The 26,597-nt window shown below is 38.9% G+C and overlaps 3 protein-coding genes across 5 annotated transcripts in view; 2 read left to right on the top strand and 1 right to left on the bottom strand.

The window, feature by feature from the left end:
- Positions 1–4,612, top strand: part of P2RY12 (purinergic receptor P2Y12) — a 58,657-nt gene extending 54,045 nt beyond the window's left edge. For all 3 annotated transcript variants that reach the window (XM_027875727.1, XM_027875728.1, XM_027875726.1), the window contains one exon: positions 2,918–4,612. In XM_027875727.1, the coding sequence (XP_027731528.1) occupies positions 2,932–3,963 (1,032 nt within the window). In that variant the 5' untranslated portion in view covers positions 2,918–2,931 and the 3' untranslated portion in view covers positions 3,964–4,612. The remainder of the gene's footprint in view (positions 1–2,917) is intronic.
- The window catches only part of MED12L (mediator complex subunit 12 like), a 385,357-nt gene that overhangs the window by 98,298 nt on the left and 260,462 nt on the right, over positions 1–26,597 (bottom strand). The gene's annotated exons all lie outside the window — the stretch shown is intronic.
- Positions 12,860–16,100, top strand: P2RY13 (purinergic receptor P2Y13). The gene is made up of 2 exons (XM_027875735.1): positions 12,860–12,949; positions 13,477–16,100. The coding sequence occupies exon 2, from the start codon at positions 13,492–13,494 to the stop codon at positions 14,500–14,502; it is 1,011 nt and encodes a 336-aa protein (XP_027731536.1). The 5' UTR covers positions 12,860–12,949; positions 13,477–13,491; the 3' UTR covers positions 14,503–16,100.

The following is a 26,597-nucleotide window of genomic DNA, read 5'->3' as shown; positions in this document are numbered from 1 at the left end:
ACTAACAATGACCCAGTCTCATTAGACATGCTAAAGGTTATACTCCATTCCCACTGCCCTTGAAGACTAGGGGTCACCTCCATCACTAGGAATCATGGGATTAGCACATAGTGGAGGAAGTTTATCAATAAACAGAAAGCTATTTAAAAAGGTAAGCTTGATTTGTTTTTTATGCAAAAGAAGAAATTCATTTGTATTTCAATTCTAGGATACCGGATTACACATCCAAATGATTCTTTTTTTTTCTTTTTTTCCTTTTAAAGCTCTCTATAATAGACATGTTGAGAGGCAGCATAGCAAAGTGAAGAGAAGCACAGCAGGCTTCAGACAGTCAGGTTGACCTGGGTTCAAATCCTACCTCTGATACATATTGGTTGTGAGAACCTGGGGAACTTAACCTCCTGTTTGGAACTACAAATCATTGAGCACTTGGTAATCTACAATGGCAGGTGGTGATTTCTCAACATGAACGTCTTGCAGAGGTTCCCAAACTTATTTGGCCTATTGCCCCCTTTTCAAAAAAAAAAAAATTACTCAGCACCCCACTGGAAATCTTACAAATTAGGAAAGAAGTCTCAGTTTAATTCTACCCCAGCCTACTACTGCCCCCTTCTCCCCCCCCCCCGCCGTGGATCCTTCCAGTGTCCCCCTGGGGATGGTATTGAAGAGGTTTACCTACAATTCCCAGAAAAACCTTAAAACTTTTAGATTCCTTGTAGACTCACTTATCTCTCTTTGACAAAAAGAACCTGGCATCAGCCAGGTTTTGAAGTTTCACCCCTCGAACGAGACCCAGAGAGGTAGGGTCAGCTCTACGCCCCTTGCCAGCAGGAAGCTGTTTCAGAAGCTGAGACCTTCGCCCCCTACCCCAAAAGAATTTGGGTTCCTATTGTTTGAGGGGGAAATGAAGAGGTTTACCTACAATTCCCAGAAAAACCTTAAAACTTTTAGATTCCTTGTAGCCTCACTTATCTCTCTTCGACAAAAAGAACCTGGCTTCAGTTTTGTTTACCAGTTCCAGGAAACCCTTAAAGTTTTAGAAACTGCCTTATTTCCCTTTGAAAGCAAATTTCCCCTTCCAGCTCCCTTCATTATCTATTCTCATTGTCTGTTGAAATCACTCAGACATTCCAAACGAAAATTCTCACCTGGACCCTTTTCCAAATGGTCCACCTCCCCCATCAACTGGCTTTCCCATTGTTTTGCCTTCCTGGCCATTCCCACCCTTAATCCTAGCTAGGCACCAGTGTTCCTTTCGCCCACCCAGCGTGCTGGCCACCCCCATCCAGATCTCCCTAGACTCCTTCTCCCCTCACCCCAAACTGCTTGACCACTCCTTGGACCCCTCCCCCTGTCACTCCAAACTGGATGGCCCCTCCCTCAGTCTGTACTTAAGGCTCACCTTTCCCCCATTCTGGGGCTGAGCTGTTCTCTAGCTTAGAAGCTGAGACCCCTCATGCCCACCCATCCTAAGGGCGTCACTCAGACTCTGAGCTTTCTAGACGGCCTCATGCTGCTCGTCCTTGTGAGCATCACCTGACCACCTTGAATCCTATTTAGATCACTGATGTTTGGATTCCTTTGGAATCTGGTCTATATGCTTATCTTTAATAAACTTTTTCTCTGGCTGGAAGAAGATCTGAGTTGAATTCATTCAGGCAGATTCGCACCGTGATTTGGGCTTTTTCCCACGATCTGTGAATCTAAGAGCACCCCAACCCCCCCCTTCAGTATCTCCCACTCTGGGTAAGAGGGATGAAATCGCAGATCCAGAGGAAAAAAGAAAATGGTAAGACGTTAACCCAGAAAACCATATTTGGAAAGCATTTCGCTCCATGATGAGGTAAACAAAGAATTCTCCAGAATAGTCCTGAGTTTCCAAATTAAACACATTCTGTTCCTTCATTATTTCAACATTTACCTGTTTTCAAATTAAAAACTGATCAATGGAATTGAAGAAAATGTACCTCAAAAAAGCCTCAGGATTTGAGGGGAAAAAAAGATTAAAATGATCCCAGTTCAAAGAACTTTCCTCTAAAGCAGGGATTCTGCACCCTGTGATCATCATTAGATAAGAAACAACTCTTTATGTAAGTCTTTCTTTCAAACCACCACACTATATTTAAAAAATCAACGATTCAGAGGGACAAAAAAATTTGGAACTCAAAATCTTATAAAAGTGAATGCTGAAAACTATCTTTACATGTAATTGGAAAAAACAAAGTACTATTAAGTTAAAAAAAAAGAAATTGCAACAATAAAATATATAAAAAAAACCAACAACCCATATGCTTTGCCCTATAAACTTCTCAGGAATATAATCTGAGGCAATAAATAACGTCTGACAGGCCAATAAAAAAATAAAAATAAAACAACAATTCAGTCACCACGAACTTAAATTCTAACTTCTCAATAATGTGGAGTGATAAGAAGATAGTCCAATTCCAAATACAGATAATTTTAAATTAAACTCAAAATATTTCTACTAAAGGGGAGAGTTGAAACCTACGAGTCTAAGCAAAATCACATTCATGAGGTTTAATATAATATTTATATAAAAATATATTATGTATTAATATAAATTTCTATATTTTATTATATTTGTATAGATTATTTCTGTATAAATATTTATGATTATGTTTAAAATAGAAATATTTATATTTATATATAAATCATTATGTACAATCTATTTGTACATAATGTGATTTATATATAAATATATAATCTATCTAATCTATTATATAGAAATATCATATAATATAGGTTTATAATCCATCTATTATAATTTAATCTATCATATATAGATATATTGTATAATATAGGTTTGTAATCCATGCAAACACATAACATTTATATATATTTAGTATAATACGTGTGTATGTATACATTTTTTAAATTTTATTTCTTCTTTCCAAAGATAAGAAGGGGGAAATGAGTGACCTCTACAACTTCACAAATGGAACTGGAAATTACAGTCTCTGTACCAGAGATTACAAAATCACCCAAGTTCTTTTCCCCCTGCTCTACACGGTCTTGTTTGTTGTTGGGATCATCATGAACAGTCTGGCAATGGGAATTTTCTTCCAAATCCCTAGCAAATCTAACTTCATCATCTTCCTCAAGAACACCGTCATTTCTGATCTCCTCATGATACTGACTTTCCCCTTCAAAATTCTCAGCGATGCAAAGTTGGGGGCAGGGCCGCTGAGGGCATTTGTGTGCCAGGTTACCTCCGTCATATTCTACTTTACCATGTACATCAGTATTTCGTTCCTTGGCTTGATCACCATTGACCGTTACCAGAAAACCACCAGGCCGTTTAAAACATCCAACCTCAACAACCTGCTTGGCGCTAAGATTCTATCCGCCGTGATTTGGATATTCATGTTTCTCCTATCCTTGCCAAACATGATCTTAACCAACAAGAAACCAGAGCACTTGAACGTGAAGAAATGTGCTTTCCTGAAGTCAGAGTTTGGCCTGGTGTGGCATGAAATTGTCAACTACATCTGCCAAGTCATTTTCTGGATCAATTTGCTCATCATAATTGTATGCTACACACTGATCACAAAAGAGCTCTATCGATCCTATGTAAGAACGAGGGGGGTGGGCAAAGTGCCAAAGAAAAAGGTAAACATCAAAGTGTTTATTGTCATTGCTGTGTTTTTCATTTGTTTTGTGCCTTTTCATTTTGCCAGAATTCCCTACACCCTAAGTCAAACGAGAGATGTTTTTGACTGCACTGCTGAGAATACTTTATTTTATGTGAAAGAGAGCACCCTGTGGTTGACTTCCTTAAATGCATGCTTAGATCCATTCATATATTTTTACCTCTGCAAATCCTTTAGGAATTCCTTGATGGGCACGTTGAGACACAGAAACACTCCTACGATGTTCTCACCCCAGGAAATCAGAAACAAAGGGCAGGACAATAGCAGCCCATCGGAAGAGATCCCATTATAGAGTAAAGAGGCACTGAAAAAAACATTTCCATCACTCTAACTATGTGGAAGAAAAGCACTATAGAAATAAAAGTATTATTGCTTACTGAGAAGCAGGTGAGTTGATGGCCAAATCCAATGAAACAGGATTTTTTTAGAAAAGCCAACAAAATATTTTATTAACCTTCAGTTATGACCTTTCAGTATTCTAAGCTATTGTTAATATGTAGGGAAGTAACCTAATGGAAAGGTGTGTAACAAACTACCATATAACAGAGTAATAATGCATAGCAGAAAGACACAGACGTTTTTCCAAGATTATATAGTGAATTAAGTACTGTACACTATCTGCTTTGATTTTTTGATTGATAAGGTTCTCTTATGAACGGAAAAGGAATGGTCCACCTTCTGAACAATAATTATTACTTAACAAAACTTACAAATATTAAGGTATTAATTCCTAACTCAGTAACTGACCTAAATATTTAAGCAGTTTTGTTGTCAAAAGTGGGCAACGAAGGTCATAGTACATGTCCTGATAGTGAACTATGAACATTAACTTGACTGATGTAACACAAATGAAAATGAATTTTATTTTATCTTTAAATCAGCAGTAAGTAAATAAACTTCTCAATTTCAAAAGAATGTGTCCTTCACTTAATGGGAGCAGAGACACTAGAGAAGGAAAACAGGTGTTTCCAGTACATTGATATTCAGTCATGAAAGCAATTCAGGAAAGTACAAAGTACTTTGAAACTGGAAATAGATTTTAGCTTATAATTCTGACTGTATTTATGGGGTAAAACACTGTTAATTATGCTTTAGGGAAATTGACTCATTTCCAGATAACGTTTGATTTAATAGATATTTCTCTGTTTAATATTTCTTCAGCTTCTATGCTGAAGCAACACCCGGTCATCATAAAGAATGTAAGTGTAGAATCATAACTGTTATCATCATTAGCTCTTTATTTACATATTATTACGAAAACTAACTCAAAGGTAGAGCAGGCTGAACTGCAAATGATAAAATAGTAGTTAAAATTACACATGAATTTGTTCTACAATTTTTCCTAATTACAAAAACATTTCATCTAAATCTAATTAGTGTGTACACTAATGTGCTCCTCTCCAAGACCTCATCAAGGCATAGGGGTAACCTGGAAGAATCAAAGGCTAACCCAATGGGGCACTCGTCTGGCAGATTTCACAACAAGATGGAAAGGCTTTTTCTAAGGGCCTGGTAACTACTGTCTGTGCCACAAGGACCAACCTAGCTGAGCTCAGAGAAGACAAAAAATTGTGATGTGGTTTTTCTGAGGACAGTAACTAATGGACAAGAGGTGGAGGGGATGATGCCCATACCGCTGAAATCTCAGATCTTTGAAAGTATCTCTATATCTGTCTTACCAGTTGTTTCACCATAATGGCCAAACCTTAAGGACTATTCAAAACTAAAAATAGAAATAGGTAACAATTCATATTACTTTTGAAAATGATACTGTCAAAAAATTCAACTCAATGAGCATTTGCCTATTAAGTGCCATATGTATGACACATCAGTTCACTAGACTAATATGACAGCGGGTTATCTCCCTTGACTTATCTTCATACATTTCCTAAAGATAAAAAAATGTGAACTGCTAAGCTTTTGCCTAAGTACCAATATGGTACTGCTTGGGTCAGTGGTGGGGAATCTGCAGCCTCAAGGCCACATGTGGCCCTCTAGGTCCTCAAGTGCAGCCCTTTGACTGAATCCAAACTTCACAGAACGAATCCCCTTTATCAAAGGATTTGTTCTGCAAAACTTGGTCAAAAGGCCTCTCCAGAGGACCTAGAAGGCCACATGTGGCCTGGAGGCCGCAGGATCCCTATCCCTGGCTTAGGCTATGCCATTTTACTACAAAGCACTTAGGTCACCTTTTATACTTCACAGATGCCCATGAGATTTGAATTCTGAAATCTAAATTAGAATTTCACATGAATAATTGTCTGGGGGGAAATGGCCTAATATTTCAATTTTCAGTGAAACCAAATCATTACATTTCATAGTAAATCAAAATGTCTTGGGTGTAAATGTACCATGAAGAAACCATTTTGAATGACTTTTTGTTGTGAAAGAAAAAAAAGCTTTAATTAAAGGTAAAGGAATACAGGTCTGTGGAGTTTTCTAGATACTTGTTACTATTATTAATTTTTGATTTCAGTAATTAAACTGAGAATATAGTTTCACTGAGTAAAAGGAGGGAAGTGCAAGATACAGTAGAAAATCTAGATGATGTCAGAATAAAAGATATTAACAAAAAAATGTGTTTATTAAAAATGTCAAAAGGAAACTCAGAGAATTATCTTATTTTTTTATGTAAGAACTGAAAAATATTTTATTTGTAAGTCAGGTATGTAACACGACTGATTTACATTAAACTGTTAACTACTCCTCACTGGTATCTTTTTCTTCGAAAACAATATTTGTAAGCAACAGTTCTTAGAGTTCCGAAGGTGAAACTCACGGCCAATGATGAATAAAGCCAAATCCTCAGATAAGCCTATGTGGGAATGAGCAAGAAGGATTGGACTTCCCGTCTTCCAAAACATCTATTAAGGCTGTGTGCTCTTAGGTTTGTAGTATGATGAACCCATATATTTAAAGATAAATATAAACAACAATTTATAATTTAAATCCATAGGAAAATCTGATTTGATAAAGTCAGAGATATCCTCAAACCTCCCAAAGGGAAAACTTTACTAGGTACGATGGCCCGCCAGGTGTGAGCTCCTGAGAAGGCCACCCTGGCACCACCAGGAGACCTGACAGCGGTTTGTCTAACTGACAGCGGTTTGTCTAACTGACAGCTTAGCCAAAATCAAATAGAAACAGATTCCTGTGGGCCATACGTTGGCTTAGAAAAACACAAATTTACATGATTACAAATTTACAATATTATTTATTTATTCTGTTAAACATTTCCCAATTATATTTTAATCTGATTGGCAGGCATGATAGGATTTTGTGGGCTACATGGGTTTGTGAGTTTGACGTCTCTGGTTAGCAGTTTCATTTTGAATGTGTAAAGAACTATTGATTTTAAGGATTTACCCTGTCCCCTCCTTAAAAAAAAGGGGGGGGGGGAAGCAACTCTGATCGTGTTTTCAGCTACTATTTCTGCTGACTGAACTAGGACTAAAGAGGTTTTACCTTGGGGTCCACAGATTTCCTCCAACTTGCCCCCACCCCAAAACCCCAGCAGGCCATTGATTGATTTCCAGGGGTCTGTGAACTTAGATGGGGAAAAAACAAAAATGAAAATTGGCCTCCTTGCTTTCCCTCACACTCAGCATTAGGAAGTAGCACCCTTTTCTTTGGTAATTCCCTACTTCTGTTAAAGCCGAGGATCCTCATAGTCACCCAGACTCATAACCTCTTCCTTCTACCTCCCCACTCCACTAACTTTCCATACCGAATCTGTTGCAAAGACTTTTGTATCCACTGCTTATTTCCATTCAGTCACCACTGTGAGGGACTGTCTGATGTTGGCAGTTGCCAGTTGAGCGCTGTGGCAAGAGTAGGGTAGAATCTGGGTATTTTGGAAGTCGAGGCAGGGGCTGTGGTAGGTGGAGTCGTGGTGAACTGGGATGGGCTGGGTACCGAGAAGCCCTGAGGCAGTGGGCAGTGCTATGTGAGATAAGCTGGGTGCAAGGAAGTAGCCGGAGCTTGTGCTCCTGAGGCAAGGGGCGGTGCCACGTGGGAGTGGGACAGCAGAGGACTGAGTTCCCTTTGCTTAGTCCCCTCCCTATATGCAACGTCAACCCCAGACGCCTCCATCTTGTGACCTTCCTGACTTCCTGGGTCCCTTTGTGTAGCACTGACCCCAGACCCCTCCTCCCAGTATCTGAGTCTGACTTCCTAGGTCACGTACTCTGTCTATGTACTAATCCCAGATGCCTCCTTCCTATATCCGGTCCTAGCCTCCTACGTCACTCCCTCCCCCTTGGTGTGCTAAACTCAGACAGCCCCTTCTGGTATCTGACCCTACAGTCATTGGCTAGTAAGTGGGCTGGGGAGGAGGGGCTAGGTAGGTATTTAGGAACGAGCGTGGTCAGATCACGCGCTCTCTCTCTTGGCTCCTGCTCTGTTGCTCTGGCCTTGCTGCTTGGGCTTGCTGTGATGGCTTGCTATGATGGCCTCTGAATAAAGCTCTGGTGTTGGCGCCTCCCGATGGTTCCTCTCTGTGTGTTTATCCGGTTGAGGACCGAAGACTCGGAAGTGAGTATGACTCTGGTAGCCTGCTCCTTATAGGAGGAGAAGGTACGGCGTGCGGCCGGCAGAAGGTCGGCGCGGCCGGTACACACCACCTTCCTTCAGACGCCATTTTCCTTTACAATGACATGCTTCCAGTCTCACCTCTCTCCAATCCACCCTCTACATAGTTGTCAAAATCATTCCTAAAGACACCTGTCAGGCCATGTCTCCTCTCAGACCTTTAGTGGATAAGTATTGGCTCAAGGATATTTCTTAGCAAGGCTTTGAAGCCACAATCTGACCCTGCCTAACTTTTCTGCCCCATTTCATATGACTGTCATCCATACCTATTTTCTGGTCCATCCGGGCTATCAGCTGTTCCATGAACTTGATCCTCCATCTTGCATATCCATGCTTTCTCACCAGCTACTCCCTAGTATTTAAACACATTCCCCCCTTCTCAATCTCTCAGAATCCTTGCTGTCCATCTTTTCAAGGCTCAGCTCAGCTTCTGCCTCCTACGAAAAGTCTTTCCTTGTCACCCCATTTGGTAGTGATCTTTCCCTCTACAAATGTCCTTAAACTGAACCATTTGCTCCACTGTCATAACCTAACCTTCCTTGGCCCCTCCTTAAAAGATATCTTCTTGAAAGCAAAAATTGTTTTGCCCTTTGTCTTCTGTAATTCACCTAGTGCCTTGCACATAGGTACTTAATGAATGACCACTGAATTGAATTGATGACTTAGGCTCATATAGGGTTTTTTTGGTTTTTTTTTTTCGCATTTTTTGCATTTCCTTCATCTCTAATCAACTATTAAGAGTATAGAGATTAGGCCCAGTAAACTGTTTGGAAGTGGAGAAAAGATATACTGGAATTTGGAAACTTCCAATATGAATCATGAAAATGTAGAAAATTGTGAGTTGACAATATTCCTATATACAAATAAATCAATCAAAAAGCATCTATTAAGCACAAGAACTGTAGTGTAATCTCTGCCCTCAAGGAGCTGCATTTAATACATACATACATATATGCATATATATACATAAATATAAAATATATAATTAATTAATCTGTACTTTTCAAACTTGTCTCTTTATCTGTGATTCTTTCTGGTTTTCTATTTTCTTCTGTATATTCTTTTAAAAAAAAAAAGCTGCTTCAATGACTCTTTCCATACTTCACTATTCTATTCTATTCTATTCTATTCCTATCCACACTCTATATCCTATTTTCTTCTTCCCCCAAAAAAGTGGGGGGAAAGAAAAAAAGCACTTTGTTTTATAGGTGTGTGTATGTATACATGTATGTATGTACACATGTATGTATACACGGACAGACATAGTCAAACTAAACAAATTCCCACATTGGCCATGTTTAATATAAACATGTCATATTCTGCATCTTGAGACACTGAAAGGAGGTGAGTAGCATATGAGTCCTGTGGAATTATAACTGGTCACTACATGTATCAATTTTTAAGGACCTCTGCCAGAAAGATACTAGGTCACTATTAACTGGACTATAATAAAAGCAAAGAGACCAATTTACTGCCCAACTGGCTTAGAAATAGTCTGAGTATGCCTTCACTTGAAAAGTTATCCCCCTAAAAGATCTTTGCTTAAAACAATTGTAGATAACTACCCTTAAGTTAGTTCCTCTTTTGAAGGCCCATTTCCCACCTTATGGCATTGTGAAATGTGATTTCCCCGGTTTTTTCCAAATTATGAAAGCATTTTCAACAGCATTTCCTGTTAGAACAGCAAACTCATTATAGTCATTCAACAACCTAATGAATTAGGATGTATGGTCAGGGTGAATGCTTATTCCTTCACCTGCTTAAGGTTTTTAAAACTGCCACCTTCAGAGCAAAATGTAATTTTATTCTCTATTTAATAAAAAAAAATGAACAAAAAGCTTAGAAGTCATGCTATGATTTTTTTACCTAATTACTTGAGGCTCAAAACTGTCAAACATAATAGAACCCTTCAAAAGCCATCCACATCCACCACGTAGCCACTTACACCACTTATATGCCTCATCCTGCTAAACACAGTGATCAGCAAGATTTCATAACTTGTGAAACACTAAAATCTCACTCCGAAAATTCTTAGAGGGTCCTGAAACAATTCTTCCTGGACTAACTGGTACAGGTTTATCACGGCCAATCACAGTCCTTCTTCCCTCTCTTGCAGCTGCTGATATCTGCTTTCCAGAAATACAAAGAGAAACAGATTAAGGAGCTCCACACTTCCCTAAGAGACCCTCTGACTTCCCTTTCTCTTTTGTTCTGCATAGCAATTTGCTCTTTTCCCACAGGCGCTTCCTAATAGGCCTTCTCTTGTGCTCAGGGTAGCTTTTTGGAGCTTGATGAGATGAGAAGGCCAAATTCTATAGAACTAAAGTTGCTGTAGTCTGAGAGGATCCCTGAAGACATGGTGATTAATGAATGCAGAGCATAGGAATTCATAGGAACCTGGCAGAGAGTTTCAATTCTCAGCACAATAACATGTAGCCAGTCAACAAGCATTTATTAAATGCCTACTATATGCTGGACACTGTGTGAAAGCACTGTTGTTTGCCCTTCATTCTCTAAGAGGACCATGACATCAGGGAGGTGATGCCATTGGATTGAAGTGAAGGAGGGCTGTGCAAAGTCACCAGCCTCATTTTCTCCTCTGGAGCCATCTGGGTCCAGTGGCCATATACAGATCAGGCCTGCACTTGGGATACTAAGAAGGGAGTTTATATTTGATTGGGGTGGGGGGACTATATGTGCATGAATTGGTTCAGGTCAGGGTAGATGGAAGGTGACTTGAAAGGGAAGGCATTAGCAATTAGGGTAGAGCAAGGCTAGTACGGGGAGTGGGATTAGAATGGAGTCTTGAAACTAGGCCACGGAATTTAAGGAGCAGAGGGGAGAGGGCAGAGAATTCTATACATGAGTGATTGCCAAGGCAAAGCAATATAGATCTCAGAATCACCTGCATAGAAATGGTAATTGAAGCTGATAAGAGAACGTAGGGCAAAAAGGGCCCAGGACAGAGCCTTTGGGATGCCCCTGGTTAGTGCGCATGACACAGATGATGAGCCAGCAAAGGAGACAGAAGAAATGATCAGACAGATAGGAGGAGAACCAGGAGAGAACAGTGCTGTGAAAACCTAGATGGGAGAGAGAATCCAGGATGAGAAGGTGATCCCCAATGTCAAAAGCTCAAGAGGGGTCAAGAAGGATGAGCAAAGGTCTTTAGATTTGGCCACTGAGAGATCATTCTTCACGGTGGAGAGAGCTGTTTAAGTTGAATAATGAGGTCAGAGTCATATTAAAAATGATTCAGAAGATAATGAAGAGGAAGTAGGTAAAGAACTTTAAGGAATTTAGCTGCTAAGTGGAGGAGACATATAGGGTGACAGCTGGCAGGGATGGCAGGATCAAGTCAGTTTTTTGAGGGATAGGGGAAATACAGGCAAGTTTGCTGGCAGCAGAGAAAGAGCCAGCAGAAAGGAAGTCAAATCTGGCCTCAGACACTTACTAGCTGTGTGGCCCTGGGCGAGTCACTTCACCCTGCTTGCCTCAGTTTTCTCCTCTGTAAAATGAGCTGGAGAAGGAAATGGCAAACCACTCCAGTATCCTTGCCAAGAAAACCCCAAATGGGGTCATGAAGAGTCAGACACGACTGGAATGACTAACAAGGACAACTACTAGATGCAATGGGATCAAGGGTGCATGTTGAGAGGTTGGCTTTGACAAAAAGAAGGAACACCTCTTCATCTGAGACCCAGGTGAAGGAGGAAAACATGGGGTAATATGAAATGAATGATGTGAGACAGAGGGAAAGCAGGAGCTATGACCAGAGGGCTCAGTGGTTATGGTTTGTTTAAGCACGTGGTGAAGTCCTGAGGTGGTAGGAGATGCCATGGGAAGGCTGAGGAGAGAACATAAAAGTCGAGACAGTGAATCAATTAGGGAGGAACAACAGAACTGCCTTGCTGTAGTGAAGGCTCAAGAGGTTAAATAACATAAATTTGTAGTGGGCCCAGTCACGGAGATACATTATTTCCTCCAGCTCTGTTCATGTACAAAATTGGTCATGAATGAAGGAATGAATAAAAAGTTTTGGGGTCTTACGGGAGAAATGATATGAGAATTAGGATGAGACTGGGGCAGTTCTTAAAGAGCTCAGACTTGTGATGCAACATTTGAACAACTGTTCACATATTTTCCTTTTTTGGCCCCAAAATATGTGAGTCAGCTGTTGTTGTTCTGTCATTTCAGTCATGTCTGACTCTTTGTGACCCCACTGGGGGTTTTCTTGGCAGAGATACTGGAGTGCTTTGCCATTTTTTTCTCCAGTTCATTTTACAGATAAGGAAACTGAGGCAAACAGGGTTAAGTAAGTGCCTGAGGCTGGATTTGAACTCCACTATACCCCTCAATTGCCCATTCTGAGAGTCGGAGAGATGAACAAACCATTACTAGTAAATGATTCCATGATGGCAAAATGGCCTCAAAATTAGTGATTTCTTGGGATACTGGTGGCGCATAGGAAATATGCATAATTCTTCTTTAAATAATTCAAAATTTTGTTTGTTTAAAAAAAATTAAACACACCCGGCGACAAGGCCACAAATGGGTACAAATGAGGAAGGAAACCCAGTATAAGAAAGCAGACTAAGTAATTCTGTCTCACACTTCATTCCTCTCCCTGAAGAAACCGCTGCTGCCCTGTGATAATACATAGCTAAACAACACTCTTTCAAGAAAAGGTGATTGCTTTTTTTAAAATTTGTTTCGTAATCATGTATGTTTATAAAGTATATAATTTGCTTTTAGTAAAAATGTTACAAAATTGTTATTTTGTTAAAATTGTTCATTCTACAATCCACAGAGACTGGTGGGCATAAATGTAGCTCCATTAGAAGAACCTGCATGGATTGTTATCTCTTCACAAGGGTCTCTGGGACAGAATGGACTTATTCCTTATAAGTGGATCATGCTGACATCCAACACTGATGAATGTGGGAAGGAGTTATGAAGCTACAATTTAAACATGAATACTAGAAGAACGGAGCAGCTTGCTCTATTAACTTAGATATCTTTGCTCCCTGACTAGGCCACAAGACTTTCTTTTTTTTTAGAAAGAACTTGAGTTTTGAAGATGAATGGGCATGAGGTTACCAGCTTCACTTTAATGGGTCTTTCACTGCAAGGCACTCAGCAAAGGGCAGTCTGTGGTGGATATGTGACTTTCGAAATCACTAACTTCTCTTCCATTTTGTTGCTGTTTTTATAGCTGACAAAGGGAACCATGAATGCCACATTCCTTCAACTCACCAATGGATCCCTCAACTCCACTGACCGCTGCCCCAGAGACAACCGGATTACTCATTTGATCTTCCCAGCCCTTTACACCACTGTGTTCCTTGCCGGGATGTTACTGAATAGCTTGGCTTTATGGGTTTTCTTTAGGATTCCCAGCTCATCCACTTTCATAGTCTACCTTAAAAATACCCTAGTGGCGGATTTGATAATGACTCTGACGCTCCCTTTCAAAATTCTCTCAGAGGCAAACCTTGGACCCTGGCAAATCCGAGCTTTTGTCTGTCGTTTCTCAGCAGTGATCTTTTATGAGACCATGTACATTGGCATCATCTTACTTGGACTCATTGCTTTTGACCGCTTCCTCAAGATCATCCGGCCCTTTGGGAAGTTCTGCGTGCAGAAGCCCATCTTTGCTCAAATCCTTTCTGTCCTGATCTGGTTCACCTTGTTCTTCCTCTCCTTGCCAAATATGATCCTATCTAACAAGGAAGCCACACCACAATCTGTAAAAAAGTGTGCTTCCCTAAAGGGCCCCTGGGGCCTTACGTGGCACAAAGCAGTTAATTATGTGTGTCAGTTTATCTTCTGGACTGTTTTTTCTCTAATGCTTCTGTTTTATGTGGTGATTGCCAAGAAGGTATATGAGTCTTTCAGAAAATCCAAAAGTAAAGACGCCCAAAGCAACAAGAATCTAGAAGGCAAAGTCTTCATTGTCGTGGCCGTATTCTTTGTATGCTTTGCCCCTTTCCATTTTGCAAGGGTCCCCTACACTCAGAGCCAAACCAATAATAGCAAGACGGACTGTGCTGTGCAGAACCAGCTGTTCCTGGCTAAGGAAGCCACTCTTTTCTTGGCCACAACCAACATCTGCATGGATCCCCTGATATACATATTCTTATGTAGGAAATTCACAGAAAGGATGCCGTGTGTGAGGAAACTTAAAATGACAAGCCAAGAAAATCACACCAGTCAAACTGATAACATAACTTTAAGTTGACAGAATTTGTGAGTAACCCCTCATTAAGCGTGTGGGCATAGAAGAAATGTTGTGGCGTGGTTTTGTCTACTTTGGCTGGGAAAATGGAATTTAAGGGTTAAAACAAAGTGTTGGGGCAGGGGAAAGGGAAGGACATGACTGGAATGTACGTGCTCTGCTATTACTTGATTTTCATGCATGTTGCATAGAAAGGATATAGTTAACTTTAATTTCTGAATGCTACGTATGAAGAAAGGGTTGATTCAAATGAACGGAATTGTTCATTAGACTTGGGAGAGAGAAAAAAAACCTACTCCATCTGAGAAAGGGTTGATTTATATGAAAAGATCTAGTTCTCTTAAGAGAACATTTGACCACTAAAAGTTACTTCCAACTTAAAATAAAAAAATAGCTTTGAAATATTGGGGAAGGGGGAGTTATTTGTTGATATCTGCACCCCAGAGTGATCATCAGTTTCTCTCTGAAACCTTGAAATTCCCCTGGTGTACTACTTCCCATTGGTGGCACTTCTGATGAATCCATACATTATGGACAAATGACTTTTATTTGTTATCTCTGGTCAGTTCTACATCTCCCTGTGTCTGCCAGAGTCCAGTGGCATAATCACTTTTCTAAAAGTTTCTTACTCTAGCTATTTAACAGACACACATACTGTCCCCGAAAGGAATGTCTGGCCTGATTCGTCTGGTTAGTAAGGGTCTCTTCCCTCAGCTCCCCCTCCAGTGAAACACACTACCTGTGAGGCCTTGGACAAATCACTTAACTACTCTGGGCCTACGGTACCTCACCTATAAAACAGAGGAGATGGAGTTAGAGACTTCTGAGTTCCCCCTCTAGACCTATTATCATATGATCCAGCCTATATATCTTTATCTGTGTACATGCTGTTTTCCTGCTATTAGACTGTAATCTCCTTGAGGGCAGGAATAGTTGTTTTATCATCTTTCTATCCCCAATCTCTAGTACTATGCATAAATGGAAATGAAATTTCAGAAGAGACCAAATCTTTTGTTATTTTTATAATCCAGAAGATGGAACAATTCTAGATCATGGAATATTAGATTCACAAAGGATTTCAGAGATCATTGGGTGCAACCCTGTCCTTTTATAGATGAGGAAACTGAGGCCCAGTGAAGTTAAGGGACTTTATCTAAGGTTATATAGGCAGTAAGGGGAAGAGGATTCAGGATTTGAACTCAGGCCTTTCGATTCAAAATACAGAGCTCTTTCCACTACTCTAAGCTGACTCTCAGGTGCTTACTGGCTGTTTTCTTTTAAAGAAATAGAAAACCAAAATGGGCTTGGTTAGAAGAACCTGACTTCTTAATCATGACATAGAGATTGTGAGGAAGAAAGAAGTTTATTAGGTATTCTATTCCCCAACTCCGTATCTCAAATGGATTATTTAACCGAACCTCCACTTCTTAGGATCCCTAACTCACTTCAAAGCTCCGTTCAGATTTTACCTATTATGGGAAGCCATTCTGGACCTTTCCCTCCGCCCCCACAACCCAATTGTTAGCATTTTTTCCTTCTTCAAATGACCACATATGTTCTTGTTGTTATTATTCAGTCCTGTCTGACCCTTCAGGACACCATTTGAGATTTTCTTGGCAGAGGAACTGGAGTAGTTTACCATTTCCTTCTCCAGATCATTTTACAGATAAGGAAACTGAGGCAAGCAGGGTTAAGTCACAGGGTCACACAACTAGTTAAGTATCTGAGGTCAGATTTGAACTCATGAAGATGAGTCTTCCTGACTCTAGGTCTTTACATGTTGTAACCTTTGCACCCCTTCTCCACCTTTCCCCCAGAGATTGTAAACTCTTTAAGGTCAGAGACTTTCATTTTTTTCTTTGTATCTCCAGAATTTAATGTGATAATGTATGTATAGTATGTGCTTAATAAACATTTGTTGAATTGTATTGGAATGGATTAGTGTCTGAAGAGATTCTGGAGAGAAGGAAAGCTAGGAAATCACTCTCTCTCTCTTTCCTCCTTCCCCCATCACACACACACACACACACACACACACACACACACACACACACATATCCAGAAGCACAAAGAAACTTTCTCTTCACTAATAAAATATTCTGGAGAATCCAAAAGCAAAAGCAATGGTCTATGATATCTGTTAATATGGCGGTATTGTATTGGCTTTGTAACTGTGAAAACAGTAGGCAGTCTGTGGCAATGACATAAAACATGTTAACCAACCAGGCACTAAAAACAATTTCAAGGATTGTGGAAAGGCTGCCTTTGTAGTATGGTGTAAAAAAGTACAACCTAAAGTAAATCGTCATTGTGATGTTTGCTATTGCATTAGATACAAGTTTTACTAATCTGGGGGAGTCTAAAAGTACCTAACTGAGAAAGAGAGAGTGACCAAATGAGCTCCACACAGCAGTGTAGTTTAATGAACTGAACCCTGATCTTGGAGTCAGGAGAAACCTCAATTCAAAAAGCACACTACTATAACCAGTCATCCCAAGCAAGGTATTTTGTGGTTCTGAGCCTCAATTTCCCCATCCAAAGAAACAGGTATGACATGGCATGCCTCCCAGGAATGTGGCTAAGAACCAAAGAAGATGTTGCTAAAGCGCACTGCAAATCTTAAGGCATTATTCAACAATCAACTATTATTATTATAATAATAGCGTATGGCAGGAACACGTCATTGTTGACTCGTTTCAGTTGTATACAACTCTTTGTGACGCTGTATGGGGTTTTCTTGTCAAAGATATTGGGTGTGGTTTGCCACTTCCTTCTCCATCTCATTTTACAGATGAGGAAACTGAGGTAAACAGGGTCAAACAGCTAGTAAATGTCTTGAGGCCAGATTTGAACTCGGGAAGGAAGATGAGTCTTCTTGATTGTAAGCCTTGTACTCCATGCACTATGGCACCACCTAGCTGCCGTACACAAGGCATATAGGAATCACTTAATTTTTTATTGATTGATTATTGTTATTAAGGGGACACTTGAATTTCTTTTAATAAGTAACGCAAGTATGTGTTGAGGTCACCTACTGAATGGCCTTGTGGGCAGCTTGATTAAAAAATACCCCTAGTGGAGATCTGCAGATGATAGCATTAATGAAATGTTCCAATTCCATTATGTCAATTCTAAAAGATGTTTGTTACTTGTAAACTGAAATCACTAAACTTCTCCCTGAGACAGTGCCCCAGTCTTCTTAATTTTTACCAGTTCTCTGTCATAAGCCCACAGAAACGGTGCTGATCTAGCTGTCCACAGCAATTCAATCAAAATAACTGGGATGAGGTATGACATTACAAAGCCTACATTACCTTTATTCGCCAAGTGTATTACACACTTAGTGGTATGCTTCTAATATTACCATAAATAATTAAATCTGAACCACACTTGTCCAAATAAATGAGCTATCTGGTGTGATGCAACATCATTATCTCATCAACTCCCATCCTCATCTATTTGCTGAACTGAGTCATCATCTCACTATTTCTCTCCCTGTATCCACGTGCAGAAGTGAGTTCCCCCCATGCAACTTTCATGTACCCATGTAGCATTAGGGAGAAAATTAATATATGTATAAATGTATAAAAGATTCCACTTCACGCAGGCTTAATCATGTTTAAAATCAAATTGACACCAGAGTATTTTCAAATTAGATTAGGAAAAAAAGAATAAGGTAAATGATTATAAACAGAAGTTGGATAGCCAAAGAGATTAAAGATTAATTACGGAAATGGAGTCATTAATACTTGGCTAGATGCCATGTTAAGTTACAATCTGGGAAGACACTTCATGACCTAAGGAGTCCTTAGACTGTTAGAGCTGTCCCTGGGATTATGTCCTATTTATCTTGGATATACCCTGTTTGTCCACAGTCATTCATTGTCTCCCCAATTAGACAGTGTGCTCCTTGAAAGAAGGGATGGTCTTTTGCTTTTCTTTGCGTCCTGTGGCCCATAGCAGGCACTGACTAGATAGATACATGTTTCACTTGCCTATACCCAGAACGTGATTTAATGTCATGGAAGAAGTTATTTATTTTTAAAAGTACATTAGAATGATTCCAAAGGATGCATGATAAAAAATGCTAACCACCTACAGTGAGAGTGCTGATGAACTCTGAATGCAGAGTGAATCATGCTATTTTTACTTCCTTATTTTTCTTTTTTTTTGTCTGTGTTTTCTTTTGCAACTTGGCTGATATGGAAATATGTTTTGCATGACTTCACATGTATAATCACTATCAAATTGCCTTCTCAAGGAGAGGAGAGGGGTGGGAAGAAGAGATAATTTAGAACTCAAAATTTTTAAAAATAGTACAAAATTGGTAAATATTTAACAAAATAAATAAAAATATAAAAAGGCTACTATAAATAGGTTACAGAGGGCTTAATAGTAGGCTTAAAATTAGGGAACAGTCACCTTTGTTGTTGTTTCCTTCCTGTCTCTAGAAGAAAACACAAATTCATAAACTAAAATATTGAATTTAATAACAATATTAAAACATTCAATTTAATAATATTTAATGAAATAAATTTAATTATATTAAATATTTAATAAAATTTAAGTCCCCTGAATTCAGACTCCCCTTCAACTTTCCAGACTTATTTTAGATGGCTACACACTTCACACATTCAGTACTCCAGCCAAACTGATCTATTTGTTATTATTTCCTCAAATTAAACATTCTATCTCAAGCCTCTAGGATTTGTATGGGCTGCCTGGAATTCACTTCTCAGAATCCTTGGCTTCCTGGGAGGGTCTGTTCAGGTGTTGTTTTCTGCAGAAATTCTTTCCTGATTTAGAAGTTCTTAACCTGGGATCTGAGAACTTTGTTTCTATTTTGATAACTGTAATTCAATAATAATTCGTTTGCTTTGTAATTCTATGTAGTACTTAATTGTATGCATTGAAAAACATGATTCTGAGAAGGGGTCCATAGGCTTCACCAGACTAGCAAAGGTCCTCTCCCTCCTTAACTTACTTTTTCTTGTATCTCCTAATGGAATGGAAACACGATGAAGGTAGAACTGATTTTGTCTTGACCTCTGTGTCCCTACTTGGCACAATGAGTCTAAACACAGCATGTTGCTCATTTTTATGCACTGAATTGATTTCCCCAACCATGTACCAAGAACATCGCAAACTCAGACAATTTCCCCAAGCCATGTGTATTTTTTATTTTTCAGTGACTCAACCAACTGGTTTGGGGCTGCCCATCTGTAAAACAACATACTCTCCCCTGGCCCTGAAATGACTTAGAGAAGAAGAAAAAAAAATAACCCTAAGAAATAGGTGTTGCCCTTAGGTAGCATAAAGACAGACCCCACCCATTTGCTCTGTACCTAGAACAGCAACAGGAAAATTCCTGCAACGGAAAAACCCACCCAAATCAGATGTTCTGAGCATCAAGGGTGTACTCTGGGAAATTCAACTCCCAAAGTTCTTGGGAGACTGTCAAAAGTGGAAGGAACAAAGTCTACATAGAGAAAAGTTGGTATTTTTTTCAGGGCCTTCATATCCAGTTTAGAAATAAAGGAACCATTCCATGGTACATAAATGAATTTTAAGGAAACTTTAATGGGCAAATATTTTTTAAGAGGTAAAAAAAGGAGGAAAAAAAAACAATACTAGTGAATAGACTAAAAAAATTTCATAATATCTGCATGGGTACCTTGTCCCCACATACATCCCTTTGAAAAGCAGTATGTATGAGACTGGAGTGTTATCTAATCATATTTTTTCTTCAGGAGAAGGGGAATGGATATAAGGGAAATTTTAAGCTATGTAAAAACAAAAAAAATTCAATAAAATTTATTTTAAAAAAACTAATAAAAATGCATTGTAGAATGCTCTATTATACTTATTAGCTTGCTAATTTTTTCCCCGCTGAACTTAGTCAGCTGTAATGTATACTCATCAAAAACTTGACAGTGAGAAAAATATTCATTTTAACACATTTCATGTTTGAAGTTTTCCCTTCTTTGAAGAAGTATTTGTTAAAGGTCAATCAGAGAATTGGGCTCAACTGCAGTCTAAATCATTTATAAAGTCCTGAAGAGAGAGTCAGACCCCTATCCAGGGTTGTGGTTCCCCCTCCCCCTCCAGTGGGTCTTCTCTAAGATTTTACGGGGAGGTTTGGAACTACACTTGTACCCAATCAAGCATCATACCCTCAGGTCCCAGACACATATGTTCAAGGCATCCACAGATACTTAGGGTCCAATTGATTGACTATGCTCTGTCTTATGGAATTAGTGGGAATTGCTGGCAGTAAGTGAAAATATAGATCCAGCTCTTTAATGAAGAACTAAAACTAAAATTAATTGCTAAACCACTTGAAACACAAAAAATTTCTCACGCAATGAAACTAGAAAAGGGGAAGACTGTAGTCATAGCTTAGGCTACAGTTTGTCAAATGAAAGCCTTGATACATTCATGCTTAGCATTCTAGAATATAAATGCTGCATCATCTTTCTTGTTATATTCCCTAGGCTTATGAAATGATGATGATGATAATATTTCTACAGAGATTTATGGTTTGTAAAGAGCTTTACATGTGTTGTTTTATTTGATTCTCGTATTTGATCTTTGAAGCAACATTGGGAGGCAAATGCTCCATTTTACAGATAAGTAACCTGAGGCTAAGAGAGGTTATATGATTGCCTAGAGACACACATTTAGTAAGGGGTTGAGGTTGGATTTGAATTCAGGTCTTCCTGACTCTGGGTAGATAGGTGGCGAAGTGGGTGGAGTGCTGGGCCTAAAGTCAAGAAATATTATCTTCCTAAGTTCAAATCTGACCTCAGACACTAACTAGACCCTGTGCAAGTCACTTAATCCTGTTTGCCTCAGGTTCCTCATCTGTAAAATAAGCTGGGGAAAGAAATGTCAAACCATTTCAGTATTTTTGCCAAGAAAACTCCAAAAACGGGGTCACAAAGAGTCAGACATGACTGAAACGACTAAACACCAACAAAGTGAATGGCCAGATGTGGTGCGGCACGTCTGTATTCCCTAATAATGGGGAGATTGAGGCTGGTAGATCACTTAAGTTTGAGAGTTATGTTTGAAAACTGTAGCAAAGCTAAAGCCCATGAAGTGTCCACACTAAGCCTGGCACCAATATGGTGAGCTTCTGGGAAGGGCAGGTTATCAGATTGCCCAAGGAGGGGATGAATTCGACTAGGTCAGAAAGGGGAGTACATTGGATTTTATGTGCTGATCAGCAGTTAGGTCAGGACCATGAGTGGTCATTGTATGTCTAGCCTAGGCAAGGATAATCTCAGAAAAGAAAACCATACCAAGCATACCAAGCCACTAAACAGAGCGATAAACACATTTTTTAAAAAATGAGATGGGATGGTTCTGGTCAGCTCAGTTCTAGCTTTAATAAATTCCTTTTACCTTCCTGTAAAAGAATTCTGGTCCAAACACATTGTAAAGTAAGCTATACTCAGGATCTTAGAACAGAAACTAAATACTGGCTTTGGTACCACTTAGTAACTTGCAAACATGCTCCATGTTTCATAGGTATAATAGTAAAACAAAAATTACACGGTTGGGTGTAACTCTAGAGTAACTGAGCTTAGCTCTTGTCAGAAAAGCAGTGTGTCAACCTTTTATAGAAGATGCTGTGTGCTTTAAAAAAAAATTCCATCATCTTAACAGAGAGATCTAGAGACAATGAAGGCTGAAAAGAGAACAGAATTAATAAGAGGGCCAGAAAAATACTCCAAGAAAGGAGAGAAAAGAGAAGCAGAACCAGAGTTATTTTAAGTCTGAGTTATTTCAAGATGGTTTGTGGAAAACAAAATCTTATTTTTTACTCAGTCTATGAACTTTTGCCACGCCTAAAATGAAACTCAAACAAAAGAGATAGCTACCAGATCACCACCTTTATTCAGAGAGTTCAACTTGTAGGCGCAAAATAATACTCAAAGAAGATATCTCTCCAACTGTAAGTAATTAAGTAAACAGAGCATTACAAGTATTTCCTAAATGAATAAGAATCTCAACATGGAGCAGGAAGAGGAAGGTGACTAAACTATTACAAATTTATTTTTTAAAGTACTTTCTCACTAATTACAAAATTATTTGCTTGGATAGCTGAGATTTATATAGCACGCTTTCTCTCTGGAATATAGTGTTTTACATTCAGGGCTGTGGTTAGGGACTAGAGGTTGTATCCTTTATTTTACAAATAAGGAAACTGAGGTTTGGAGAAGCTGCCATCATGAATCTAGTTAAGTATCTACGGTGAGCTTCAAACCCAGGTCTCCCCTAATTCAAAGTCAAGCAATCTTTCTGCTACACCAAGCTAGGCCTCTCTGAAGTCACTGTCTATGGGCAGAGATGTATCAATAAATCAACAAGCATTTATTAAGCACCTACTATGTGCCCCAACACAGTTCATGGAATTGAAATAATCCCAGCCCTCATAGAACTTACATTCTATCACGGGAGAAAACACAGTCAAAATATGTATATAGATTGGAGGGCAAGCAAATCATAGAAGGTCTCATGTAGAAGTTGGTGTCTAAATAGCACTTGGAAGGATTTAAGAGGCAGGAGTAATGAGGGAATGCATTCCAGGTATAGGGAAGGTTAGAAGGGGGAGGAGTCAGAGCAAATGAATATAAATTGGTTACATTTTATTAGGCCCCTAACCTTTTTCATGGACCCCTTTGGTAGTCTGATGAAGCCTATAGACTTCTTTTCAGAAAAAAAAAAAATGTTTTTTGGATTTATAAAATAAAATATATGGGCTTTTTATAAAAGAAACTGAAATAGAGTTATCAAAAGAACATACTAAAGGTATAATCAGACGTTTCTATTTAATAAGAACAGCACATAGGAAAGTGTTTTCCTCTTCAGAGCACTCTCCAGTACATTTCATTGATTTTTATTAATTAGCCCTCATGATACCCATTTCATTTTCCTAAACATCACCAGCAAGCAGACTGATCCATAGACAGCAGCAGTCTTGAAGGGGTCAGTATAGTAGATCATCTGAGCCAAGGCAGTCAGTGGTGGCCCCACATTCTATACCAAGATACCAAAAGATCTTTGACAATAAAAAAAACGTGGCCCAAAATCATCTCACAATAGCCAGGATAATTAAAAGGCTTGAACCAATTAAAGACAATAAAAAGCTCAGAAAATGGGGATTGGGCATTTTTCAAATGGCTTCACACACGGATAAAAATGGCAGAAGAAAGACGACCCAGATATATTATAAATAATTACAGAAAGACAGTGAGGTATAGTAGAAAGTGTGCTGGCTTTGGAGTCAAAGGGACCTGGGTTGAAATGCTGACTATCACCTACCACCTGTGTGGGATATCTCTTGGAGGTTGCTCTTCTCCAAAATGTGGACACTGGCTGACCCGTAAGGCTCCTTCCATCTCTAAGCCAATGTTCCTATCATCCTGTCTCAAAAAACCTTGTCTTTGTTGTAGTAACACGCCTGAGGTCAATGTAGATAAGACAGATCTCTTCGTGTTATGGTGCAGTTAGGTCGACATTCATCTTTAAGCCTGTGGTAGTGAGTCAACATACTGGGGAAAGTGTTTTTTTTTCTTCCCCACTTCCTATTAATGCAAAGTATTCTTCTGACTTCTAAAATATATGGATTTTTTTTAAAAGCCACAATCCTTTTAACTAATAAAAATAGTCAAGCTAAACAAATCCAAGTATTTGCCATGTCTTCTGCACCATGAGGCCATCACTACACCCCCCTACCCCCCCCCTTTAGGAGATCGGTAGTATCATGTTTCCATATCAGATCTCTGGAGTCAGGACAACTTCCTTTTTCACAGATGAGGAACCTAAAGGTAAATCAACTTGCCCAAGGTCACCCAGCTCATAGGTATTACTATTTCTTTAATATGCTGCTTCTTAGCAAAAACAGAAACACTAAAGACCTTGGAATCTTCACTTATGTTAATAAGGGAGACATCTTTGTACTTCAAAAGGTACAGATCCAAAAGCAAGATTTTAAGCTATTCCTGCTGTGTCGAACCCAGAATGGAATCCTCCCCAGGGCCACTAGTCCTTGTCTCGGAAACTCTACTTGACAAACTTCTGGCTGCTTTGGTTTATAAATTTGGACCCTTCACCATCTAGTTCCAACCTCACTTTATACAACAGTCCTGCCAGACTGGCTACGGGCTATTCCTGGGACTCAACATTCCTTCTCTCGTTCATTCACTCAAGCAGGTTCCTGCCTCTTGTAATCTTTTTCTTCCCTTAAGGCTCTGCTCAGAAATCAGCTCTTCCATAAAGCCATCCTTGAACACAGGCCAACTGGTAGCGTTCTCTCCTAGCAAACTGCTTCCTACTACTCATCTTCAAATGTGTAATATCTCCCTTCTCCCCAGTGAAAGATAAGGTCCTGAGGAGCAGCGCCATTTTATTTTGTCTTTGCCTCCTCAACACCTCCCCAACATGATCAGTGCATGTAATAGGCTGTGGTTATTGAGCTGAACTTGATTCTGTACACACCAGAGACTAAATTCAGCACGATGAAATCAAATTACAATAGAATGTATTCAAAGAAATTTACAAATTTCAATAGCACTACCCATTGTCCAGAAGGCAGACAGATATTAAAAATAAATTTGGAGTTGGTAATGAATGGTTAAACCTGACTCTTTTTAAAAGCTTCCCTGCACAGTACTGTGCAGCAAGATAATTATTAAAATGAAATCATCTGGGTTCTTAACGACTTGGAAGAATTGCTCTAACATCACCAGGGCAGGGGAAAAAAAAAAAAAGAAGTAGATTCTCTCCTTCAATAATAATAAAGTTATAGGCTAGTTTGGAGCTGTTCTTTTCATCAAAGCCGTGTGATTCTTTCGTGACTCAACGTGCACTGCTGTCTTTTTTTTTTTTTTTAAATAACACTGGGTAAGATCAGCTTTTTAACAAGCTTCAACTTGACAACGAGCAAGGCGTGATTAATATATTAAGGCTTTCTTAGATTAACTTTTTCATTACTTGGCTTCAATGACAATGAAAGCTAAGAAAGTTTTATGCACACAAAGCATAATTTTGTTCAGTTTAGTCAAATGTATTTGTTTACCAGATTGCTAAAGTCAACAAAATTCAGTTTGACAGTGCATATACTGTCAAACACGGTCTTGGTTGATTTTGCTGGACTGGTTTTTTAAAAACACTTTGTGTTTATACACACATACACACACACACACACACGCACACACACACTACATACATATGTACATACATATGTACATGAACACATTTTTCATTGAGTAGAGAAGAAAGAATATGTTCAGAAATTAAGCTAATTTAAATACAAAAGTCATCAATTTTTAAAAAGAAAAATAAATTCAATTCTACCCCCAATCTTCCCAACTCCCTTCCCCAGCTCCCACTTCACTCATTCACTGGGTATTATTTTTATGTTTTAGATAGATAGATAGAGAGATAGATAGACAGACACATATGTATATGTATATGTATATATATATGTGTGTGTGTATATATGTATATATATGTATATATATATATACACACATATATATATACACATACACACACACACACACACACATATAAAATATAATTTGAGTTCTGGAAGGAACTTTGAAGGTCATCTATTTGTACCTCCTTAGATGAGGAATCACTAAAAAACCCAACCAAGAGACTGATCTTGTCTGATCTATATATGCAATATGGGACTGAATTGACTACTTTAGCAATCTGGTAAACAAACACATTTTTTGAAAGTGAAACAGCTTTATGGTGTGTGTGTAACATAAAAGGGTATCATTCTGATCCTCTATGTAGGCAGTCCCTCTGCCTTCTACCAAAGTATTATCTCAACAGACATAATTACCTCTTCAAAGTCCACGATTGAAAATTTATTCCTTTGGCTTAAGATTTTGTCCATTATCAAAATGCAAATGAGGGGGAGGATGCCATTTATACCTAAATATGAATGAGTTCCTCAAACTCTTACTGGAAGAGCAGGTTTTGATAAAGTGAGACACGAACACATTATGAAGACACAAAGCTCTGAGGCACAATGGAGAAATTAAAGGTGAGTCTTGGGGTCTACTAAAACAACTTCC

This window comes from Vombatus ursinus, unplaced genomic scaffold (genome assembly GCF_900497805.2).
Source record: "Vombatus ursinus unplaced genomic scaffold, bare-nosed wombat genome assembly UNPS02014810.1, whole genome shotgun sequence".
Taxonomy (NCBI): domain Eukaryota; kingdom Metazoa; phylum Chordata; class Mammalia; order Diprotodontia; family Vombatidae; genus Vombatus; species Vombatus ursinus.
Note: the sequence above shows the minus strand (reverse complement) of the source record. Positions and strands in the feature narration are given on the sequence as shown.